This window comes from Bidens hawaiensis, unplaced genomic scaffold, assembly GCF_021521415.1.
Source record: "Bidens hawaiensis isolate Kalapana, Puna unplaced genomic scaffold, B.hawaiensis_p1.1 tig00101223_1, whole genome shotgun sequence".
Lineage (NCBI taxonomy): Eukaryota > Viridiplantae > Streptophyta > Magnoliopsida > Asterales > Asteraceae > Bidens > Bidens hawaiensis.
In genome coordinates this window covers 8,590-19,631 of record NW_027504703.1, presented here as the reverse complement: position 1 = coordinate 19,631, position 11,042 = coordinate 8,590, and the positions used below count along the sequence as shown (strand labels likewise).

Below are 11,042 nucleotides of genomic sequence, written 5' to 3'. Positions count from 1 at the left end.
TTTATATTTGAATCTTAAACCACAAACGTAGTTGTATACTTTACCTAAATAATTGCTCGATTTGGTGTTCTATGCTTATATGCCTATGTGTTTATCGCTTTTGGTTGGTGGAACTATAAAATCCTAGACTATTTGGCATCCCTTATAGCAAGGTGTCGTTAACGTAATGCAATTAACGATAACTATAAAATCCTAGACTATTTGGCATCCCCTTATAGCTAGGTGTCGCTAATGTGTTTAGCGATATCTTTTTATCCAAATTACCACTTTTATTTATCGTTTCGTATGCAAGTTTTGTGGCTATCTTTATTATATACTGATATGATTAAACTTATGAATTGCTCACCGACCTTTGTGTTAACAAACTTTATTTTATGAAATGTTGCAGGTTTGCATCTTGGTTGATTTATAACGTAATGCAATTAACGATAACTATAAAATCCTAGACTATTTGGCATCCCCTTATAGCTAGGTGTCGCTAATGTGTTTAGCGATATCTTTTTATCCAAATTACCACTTTTATTTATCGTTTCGTATGCAAGTTTTGTGGCTATCTTTATTATATACTGATATGATTAAACTTATGAATTGCTCACCGACCTTTGTGTTAACAAACTTTATTTTATGAAATGTTGCAGGTTTGCATCTTGGTTGATTTATGATTGTGAAGAAAACGACATCAAAGACCTTAGGATATTAGTAAAAATGAACAATATCAATTTGCCATATTTTGTGATATCTTGTTTATAGTTATTTTATGGATAATTGTTATGTGACATTTTCGATGTTGTGAAATGAAATGAGTTTATTAAATACTGTCACTTTAATTAGTGTCATGTGCTTATGGACAATCGTTACACCTCGGCATGTTCCGCCGCCTTTGGTCGGGGTGTGACATTATGTATTGATCTTCGCAGGTCTGTGTTGTTTAACAAATCTCCAGAAAATCTGAAAAGGAAAAAATCACAAAACCAAATATTTAATGACTACACATATGAAAAGTGTGACCTATTTATTTATCATATATGTATAAAGCCAAACCCCCAATTGTTTTGGAACATTTAGTAATGCACCGTACACATGTGTCACAACATATATGTATATATTAATATATATATATATACATATATGAAAATATACTTACCTTTAACGGGAGTTTCTTCATTATATGTCACATACAAAGACGATGGGTTGCCTTGTCAAGAACCCTATTAACCGCCTGCTTCATAGCCGGGTCCTGATCGCTTAAAACTAATCTAGGTTGCTTGGCATGTGCTTGCAGAAATGCATTTAGCAGCCACTCGTATGACTCGATTGTTTCACTATACAATATCCCGGCACCAAACGTAACACATTTCTTGTGGTGATCTACACCAGTGAAGGGTACAAAAATTATGTTGTACCTATTAAAAAAACAAAAGCAAATATAATAAAAGTAAAATATATTGAACGTATTAAAAAGGATAATAGCAATTACTTATTTGTCTGATACGTTGCATCAAAGGCCAAGACATCACCAAAAGCATCATAGTTACACTTTGAAACACCATCAGCCCAGAACATCGCTACAAGCTCACCATGAACCACTTGGTGTAGAAATGTGAAGTTTTCTAAGTTTGTAGCACGTGCCTTCATGTTTGCTACAACCATTTTTGCGTCTTTCAAACCAATGGCCTGGTCTATATCCCTGGCCCAATTCTTGAATCCAGTTTTTGTATCTCGGACCATATGATGACCCCCTTTTAATACGGTTTGCAACCTAAAGACTTTTATTGTGCCAACATTTGTCAAACGACATTTGGCAATATACTCCATTTCAGAGAAATTTAGCTTTTTTCTCTTTTTTGTCAAGTCTAAATTGTAGGAACTTACAAAACCATGGTTATGATTCTCGATAAATCCATATAGTTCAAAACGCATGCCACCTTTTTCAATGGAAAGTTTTATACGTGCCCTACAATTTGTAACTTTGAAATTGCTATGACGAACAGGAGATTTAGTACAATCATCCAGTGAGTCAAAATTCTGCCCAGCAGGTTGTCCGGCTTTGTTACACAAAATATACCTATGTGTAAGGATTCCCTCATTATATTTCGTAGTTCCTAGACGAGTTTCAAATCTAGCTTTCTCCGCATAGGCTTCGTACATAGTGACAACATCCTCCCATTTATCATAAAAAGTACCGGGCACAAGTTTATACTCCAGTGGCACGTGAGGAATCCAGTATGTTGTTCCGTTGGGGGATTGATACACGTTACTGCTTATTGATTCTACATGAATGTAAATATTGACAAATTACAATAATAACCTTATAGGAAAAAAAAAGGAAAAACAAAAAGAAATTTTGTGATTGATCCATAGGAGTTTTCATAGTTTTTAACTTTAGGGGTGGTTCTCATTTGAACCATCTGATTCACCAAACTTACAATTCCACCCCTTCCCGTAACACTTAAAACCCTGACACTGCATCACCGATTATTATTCTATTCTATTGAAATGGAGGCGAACATCAAGGACGAAGATCTGTTCAAAGCGGCCGATAACGGCGACGTGTCGTATTTGACATCGCTGAGTCAGCCGCAGTTGCTCCGTTGTCTCACTCTTCGTAACGAAGACGGCCGTTCGTTGCTTCATGTTGCCGTGAGAAATTAATTTTATTGATCAGGTGGTGAAGATACTTTCAGCTTTTGATCAATCAGTGAGTGGGATTAACAGTGCTGATGAAGAAGGCTGGGCGCCACTGCATTCTGCTGCAAGCAGTGGAAATGTTGAAATTATCCAGATTTTGCTAGACAGAGGTTTGATTATCGTTATATCCTGACTCGTGTAATAAGATTTTTGGCTCCGTAGATGTTCATAACTCTGGTTATTACGTTGCTTTATTCAATATATTATCTGCTGAAAGAATAAGATTCTGATGAACAGGGGCGGATGAAAATTTGAAAAACAATGGTGGTAGAACTGCTCTGCACTATGCTGCCAGCAAGGGTTGGGTTAAAGTCGCTGAAATTTTGCTTTCTAATGGAGCAAGGATCAATGCAAAGGACAAGGTTTGTAACTTCATAATGATTTACAAGTTTTCAGTTTATCTTTCTAACAATAATCTTTCATTATCTCTTTGGTTGCTTATTGCTTGAAGTTCATTTTATATAGGTCGGATGCACACCGTTGCATCGTGCAGCAAGTACAGGAAACTCAGAGTTGTGTGAACTTTTGATCGAGGAAGGTGCGGATATTGATGCTGTTGATAGAGCGGGGCAAACTCCAATTATGACTGCAGTGATATGCCATAACAAAGAGGTACATGCTCATACACGGTTATACTTTTAATATAAATATCAGATAATTATGTTATCAAGTTGATTTCTTTGTGTTTGTTTGGTGACACAGGTAGCTCTTCTACTGATCCGACATGGTGCGGATGTTGACGTTGAAGACAAGGAAGGATACACTGTGCTTGGTAGAGCATCTGATGAATTCAGACCGATACTTATAGACGCTGCAAAGGCCATGCTCGAAGGATGAACGGTTTTTAGAACGACACCTTTATAGGGAAAACACTTAACATGGAGCGCTACTACTGTTTTGAGCAAAACATTGCTATTTTTGTGTTTGTACTCGAGTTTGGTGATTAGTATGTTAATCTGACTGTTTTTGTTTTTATAGTTATATATATCTATTCAAAAAGGAACTTTTATCTAATAACTTATTGTTATTGTACTCAATTGATTTTCCAGCCAACTTAATTTATATACTATAAATACATAAATGCAGTTTTTTAAATTGTATTATAAATATATAACTAAATGTTTTTACAACTCGAATGAGCATTTTAATTAAGTTCAGAACTATATAACTAAATGTTATTACAACTCTAAACCATATGTTATACAATAACCATATTTGATATTCGGAAGCTTCATGCACGGATTTGATATCCCTCCCCATTGCTGGGGGTACCTCCACTACTTTATATATTAACATGTATTGATCATATAACTTTTTTATAAACTTTTTGTGTTACACATACTCTATATTGTAGAACATAAATAGAATAATCATTAGAACCTGTTAAATGATGAAAAGTATCAGGTGATAACCAAAGCAATTTATGAACTACAAATTGATAATCCATACAAAGCAATTTATGAACTACAAATTGATGATCCATACAGAAAACACAAACTTTCAGATCATATCTTGCGAATATGCAAGAATATCTTTCTCAAAGATAGCCATTTCTTCTTCTTCCAATCGAACTATTGCTTCAATACCATCTCCAGAGGGAGTATCCACCAACTGAACGACGTTTCCATCCGAGACTCCACTTTTGGCTATCACCCGTACGGGTTTTCCCCACCCAAAATCGACTTGGTAAAATGGAAACCGACACAAGCTCGAAAAAGTATATGTTCGACTTTGATCATCACTTACCGTCGAAAATTTGTTTAAAAGCATTTCTCCAAGTTCTTCCACATTTCTAACTTCTTTAATCTCCATTATCTCTTTTCTCAGCTTAGCTATAACCTCAGTGAAGTTGATTTCACCAGAATCCACTGTTATGTCTGCTATTGTACATATATTGCCAGCTGCTATTTCAGGACGGTTTTTTTCGATTATTTTTTTCCTCATGTTCACCACATGGCACATGGTTGCTGGTTGCGAAGAACCTGATAATGTTGTGGCAGCCTCCATCGCAGATTTAAAAATTAGAGATGACAATATTTCGACCCTTGTAGGTTTCACTGATGACGTGCTAACCAACTTGTTCTTGAGCTCATTCAGTTTTGAGTTTGTGAACATGAATGTCCTTGTTGCATACTTAACTCTGTCTATTCCCTTAAAGTCATACTCTGGTACTTCAATGTTACTTTTGGAAGCTGATAACCAAAAGGTAGGAGTTTTAGGGTATCCACCACGTGTAACAGTAGCCCAGTGGTTCAAAAAGTTAGCCATCGTGAATCCATCACCAAGCTTGTGCGAAATGGACACACCCAGTGCGACTGCACCACACTTGAAATGATTCAGCCAGACCTCGACCAAATTAGGATTATCACCTGCCGCATAATTAGGAATGAGTTGGTCTAAGATACTTTCGTCGAGATCTTTCATGACAACGAAGTCCCTGAGCCGGCTATCATTAGAAACTTCCAAGAACTCAACACCTTGGTCACTACAGTCAATTATAGGCATCGAAGGTGCTAGAAACCGGCCTGCAAATGGATAGTATGATGTTAAGGTCTCTGATAATGACTTCTTTAGGATGTTGATGTCACCTACGTTCGTGTTGTTTTTGTAGAAGAATATAAATCGCACCATGGTATTGGGAGCCATCTGATCAACTAATGAAAGATTATGAGTTTTGAGGTGTGGAGGTGTTGGAGAAGATTGTTTAATGGTTTCTCGATATACAATAGTATGAAGTTGCTTTGATCTTAAACATCTTAGGAGCCTTGTCATGATCATGGTCATTATTGATGACAATGTTACTAGTGATTTAAGATGTATGGATGCATCTATGTGCACTTCTTTTTATAATGCCTCAATGTATATATTAATTAAGTAATTTATGGAACGTCCAAAGTATGATTTCTTTTAAATAGGCAGCAATTAACAATTGACAATCAACGTTTATGTGCTCATGGGTGGTTGAATGGAATAATTTGGCGTATAATTTTATTTATTCTACATGTGTCTATTTGATTAGTGCAAAAAACCAAATAAGTTAAAAGTTAATTAATTGTGTATACTTGTATCCAAGTGCTAAACGAATTAATAAGTTAGGTTAAACGTACCACCTCATCAATTTGTCATACCACATTTTATGAACTTTCAATTCCTTTGATATATTACTCTCTTCTAACATTTTTTTTTCATTTATAGTTTCCCTTTCCCTTTAATATTGCACCTTTTGAAATATAAAAACTGTTTTTGTATTATGACTTAAGAATACAAATTAACACATTTATGAATTTTTGTTCCGATTAATTTACCATTTTTAAATGTAAACACTATATCCATGTTAAAATACTAATTATCATATAACTTTGGGTAATTTATCCTCAAATCGCAAATTTTGTGTAATTTATTAAGTAAATATATTATTATTACTTTTATTTATTAACAAACAAAATAAAATTTGTTTGAAAAGGTGCAAACAATCTCTGAAAACTGTTAAAAATAACAGCAATTATAGAAAAACAAATACGTGTTTTTAAATAATAGAAAAATCTTTATTTTAAATAAGAAAAAATATGTTTTTGGTTATTAAAAAAAGCGTTTTTGAAATATAACAAAAGGTTTAAAAAAATATATTTATAAAATGTGTTTTAAAAACAACTAGAATTTCACTCATCGTGCGTTGCAGCCTGCGAGAGAATGTTTTGTTAATAACACATACATCAAGTTTGGGCCGGGTGTATCAATGGTCCATAACTAAATTTCGCAAGTCCACAAACGATACCTCACTCTCCATATAAACATTCATACAAACTTTAATACCTTCATTTGTCTAAAGACAGAATTTCGCAAGTCCACCCACCATGTTAGCACCAATCATAGTCTCTGTTCTTGAAATCATCGGCCTAATGCGACACACGCTACACACACCATACATACAAAAAATTTTTAATAAAATTAATTTGCATTTGCAAAATCAACTTGTTGGAAAATGCTAAACAAACATACAAATGTTGATGAAACAAATCAAAACACATGAAAAGCGAAAAACAAATGTACTCTTTGAGTCTTGTTTAAGGTATACACCACCTCTAAGACGAACCTAGCAGGGACGGACCTAGAGTAGAACTAGGGGTAGCCTCCGCTATCCCTTAATTTTTCGTCAGTAGTGCAAAATTTATTTATTTTTTTTGTCGGTTTTCGTATTTCTCTACGCCTAAAAAAATATAACATTACCCTTATTTGTTTAAAGCCAACCAAATTAAAAGTTCAAACCAATTAAAGCCCAACCAAAGTTTAAAGTCTAAACAAAATGAAACCCGTAACCCCTTGTTTGGGTTAGGCCGGACATCAACAAACAGCTGTTGCGCTTGCTTCCACGCTGCACCACCAATACCCCTGACCCCCATAGCACTCCTTTGATCACCTACGACCTTCACGTTGCAGCCTACGCCACTACAACCGCTGCTTCGGGCTCCAGTCGGTGCTTCCTCTTCCGCAGTTCGACTTCTACTTGTTCAATTGTATGTATTATTCTACTTCTATTTAAAATTGTAATTGTTCATTTGTTTATATAGATTGTTGATTTGGAATTGTTTATGGGCATTGAATGATTGATTATGGTTTATTGGATATTTGGATAATGCCAATTGGAAATTGGAATTGAATAGAGATTTAGGGTTTATGTATAAATCTTATGGTTTATGTGTAAATTGGAAACTAGAATTGATTATGAGTTTATGGTTTAAATTTTGTTTCATCTAAAATTATAGAGCTTTGAAGATGAAAAACAAAGTCTTATTAGCAATCATTTTAAACGAAAAAGAAAAGAAGAGAGATGTTTGATGAAGTAAAAGAAGAAGATGCAATGGCTCAATTCCAAGCTTTCAAAAACCGAAGAGGAGAAATCTACACCCCATGTGTTTAAATTTATTTATTATGGTGTTTTTGTGTGTCCGTGTTTCACGGTAATGTTTTTTTTTTTTTGAACGTTACCCCTGAGATTAATGTCTAGATCTGCCACTGAAACCTAGGCTCATTATCACTGAGTTTCCGTGGCTAAAGAGGTCTAAATGAGTCCAAGTGTATCATCATAGCCTTCAAACATGCAAAAGATATCATCATAAACATAGAGAGATGGCAACCATGGAGGCTCAGATGAGACGAACCTCATCATCATAACCTTTATCAATGAAATCTGTAGTATCATTAACTTACTCAAGACTCAACTCATCATTATCCAGCAGTGTCAATATCAACTCTAAGTCTCTAACTTATATTAATGGATGATTTGTAGCATGATTTTGACCTGCAGTCAATTACTTCAATTTCAACTCAACTAAAAGGCAGTTTGGAAAGTGTTGAGCCATTAAGTGCTGAACCAGTAAGAGGTCTAAATGGTTAAGAGAGTCTAAGCCAGTAAGATATGAATAAATAGAAGTATTTGGTTGGCATCTGAATAAATGTGTAAAATGATTATCTTACCCCTCTGACCTATTTTGTGTTGAATGAAATGTAGCTGTTTGGTTAGAACTTTGAATGATAAAATAATTATAAGAAGAATTGATCATGAACTAACGTGGAGCCCTTTTTATGTTTAGATTTTGTAACAGACATGACTGGTCGAGAGTGAAGACCTTTTTATGCTTCTTATCATTTTCATAATTTAGATTCGTTTTGTAAGGCCCCGATCCCAGTGCCCTACATTGGGTGTTGGATTTACTCATAAACACAGCTCTCAATATCAGAGTGAATTAAAACTTTCGCGAAAATATAAAACATTAGCAATTTCTTACAAATAATTCAATTCTTGTCCTTAAACATCACAAATTGTCTTAACATAAAACATAACTATAAAAACATAGCATCCTTGTTTCTTCAAATGCCAGCCACTTCAGTCCACTGCCATGTGTCCTGCCTCAAGCCAACTGCCTCATTCTATTAACCTGCGTGCATACTAAAAGTGAGCTATGCTGAGTGAATTCTAGTTAATCAGGCAACATACATTTCATTCACATACTTACATATACGTATCTGAAGAAACACTAACCGGACCCCGAGCAGGTTACTGGTAACCTGGGGGTTAGAGAGATGTTTCCCACGAGGGGTTAGACCCTTGGAAGATGGTTCTTCTGATAACCTGCAAAACAGACACCGTGAGCTCGTCACTGAGAAGGGGGGGGTTCCTCCTTGTGACCACCCTCCGGCGTGAGAATCAGACTAGATTGCTCTTTAAATATAAAAGTATATTAAGAGATTGCTAGAGCAGATATCAGGTATATTATGATGATAATGTAGTAAGATATGATAAGATGAGATGATCATACCATTTGTGGTATTTATAGCCGAAGGTAGGTTTCCAAGGGGTTTAGCCGGCCCAACACGCTACCAACTGTAACCTATGCACGTGCCCTGCCTGTGAGTGGTGGATAGGTAGCGGCTGACACAGAGCAGGCGTGCTGTCTGCCATGCTGCTGTCAGTGAGCTGTCGCATCTCTGATCAGATCTTTTGCCCATACCTCGTCAGGTACAGTAAAAGATCCTTCAGTATACGGACTGGCTTATTTGGGCGGGAGTATTCCCCCTCCCGCCTCTGTGCGGGATTGCTCCCGGCTTGGCTCATTCCTTCAGGTGACACTGAACGATTGAGAGCTAAGTGCCTTGTGCGTGTAGCCATGCTGCGCGGGTGGCCTTCCCTCATGGCTTGTATCCGAGTCTGCGGGAACAGGCGGAGTCCTTCACCATGGGAGGCATTTCCTGCGGGACCAGCTTGCATACTGCGCGTAAGGACGTCACTTCTCTGAGCATGGTTGGTCCTGCGGATCCAGTTGGTCTCTGCGCAGACGTCCCTGTTTAAGGTGAGTCTTGCGGGTCCAACTGGGCTCTGCTGGGACCTACCTCTTCAAGTCCCCCCAGTCCAATGTTCTTCTCATGAGTGTTTAATGAAGTGAGGTGAACTTTTGGACTTGAGCAAAGGGTTTTGAAAAGGGTTTTGTAAGGTTTTCCATGGGGATTCTTTCCGCGGAAGTCCTTGTCACTTGCAGAAATGCCCGAGTTTCCTGCTTGGTCTTTGGGTATGATGCGGGTAGGTCTGTAACCTCCTCGCAAGTCAGGAGCATTGAGTCCCAGTTGTATGTATTTTCCATGAGGTTTTGGTAGTTTTGAACATAGTGATCAATTATGTTAAGACCACCAATTCCATCCTGGAGCTTCAAACAACGTAGTTCTCGATGTTCCCGCTATGCGGGGATGCTATTTCCGTTTCCGCAAGCATTGCCCAGAAGATCCTTCTTGGTTTCAATTCCCAGCGGAGCGCTAGGTATGTGAAGGGTTTTGCCTTAACACTGTACCTGCGCTCGTCTTACGGTTACTTTACTCTCAAGGTATTCCTGGCGTCAATTCCCTGCGGGTGCTAAGTATGTGAAGGGTTTTGCCTTAACACTGTACCCGCATCCGTCTTACGGTTACTTGTTCACCAAGGTTCTTGGCTTCAATTCCCTGCAGGTGCTAGGTATGTGAAGGGTTTTGCCTTAACACTGTACCCGCATCCGTCTTACGGTTACTTGCTTGCCAAGGGGTAAGGGGTATTTTCCCGCTTACTTTTTAATACTTTCGAATTTTGAATTTTGAAATTCGAAGAGTTGGTGAAAAGATAAACCTCTGAAACGTCGTGCGACGGTTTCTTCTGACTGTGTCAGGACGTGCAGGAAGTTATGGTGACGTGACAGAACATGGTCATTCCAGTCGCTTTTTCAGGCGCGTGGGAGCGATTTTTCGGGCGCGTGGCCGCGAAATTACTGGCACACGTCCTTTCAACAGCTGTTGCCAGCTTGCTTTTTGCCACGTGTCATAGTTTCATTGCACATTTGATTTCTCTCTCCTCCGCATTAAATTCACCGCATTAATTGCGATTACTATATAAAGGGGAAGAGGGTTATTTGCAATTCACACTTTCCACTTTCATCTCTTCTTCTCTAGTAATTTCCGGCGAATTTTTCTGTTCAGTAAAGCATTACCCTGAAATCTCTTTTCGTCTTTCTTCCACCATGTCTTCTCATGATGCTGATGACCAGAAGACTGCTGGCGAATGCCAGTGCTCTCTTCCTGTCGATCTGTACCAGTATATCATCAGGAAGTTCATGCTCGAGTCTCTCGAGCCTGAGTTTCCTGAACCCCACCATACTGTGTACGATGCCCCTAGTGGCAAGATCGGGGTTTATGCTGCATTCTTTGTCTACGGGAACCTTAGGTTTCCGTTGACAAAGTTTGTGTACCGTGTCCTAGAGAGGCACGGTGTGCACCTGACAGAGGTGCACCCCATGGCCATTGCCAAGGTCCGGCACTTTGAGTGGGTGTGCCGGATA

General features: G+C 37.7%; 1 protein-coding gene and 1 pseudogene across 1 annotated transcript; one reads left to right on the top strand and one right to left on the bottom strand.

Moving 5' to 3' along the window:
* The first annotated feature begins 2,496 nt into the window (after positions 1-2,496).
* LOC143608153 (uncharacterized) lies at positions 2,497-3,583 on the top strand (annotated as a pseudogene).
* A 605-nt stretch (positions 3,584-4,188) lies between these two features.
* On the bottom strand, positions 4,189-5,640 carry LOC143608152 (akuammiline synthase 1-like). Its single transcript, XM_077083319.1, has one exon. The coding sequence runs from the start codon at positions 5,470-5,472 to the stop codon at positions 4,189-4,191; it is 1,284 nt and encodes a 427-aa protein (XP_076939434.1). The 5' UTR covers positions 5,473-5,640.
* Positions 5,641-11,042: the final 5,402 nt, after the last annotated feature.

Coding starts and splice junctions, on each gene's coding strand:
- LOC143608152 (XM_077083319.1), bottom strand. CDS start 5,472: ATGACCATGATCATGACAAGGCTCCTAAGATGTTTAAGATCAAAGCAA.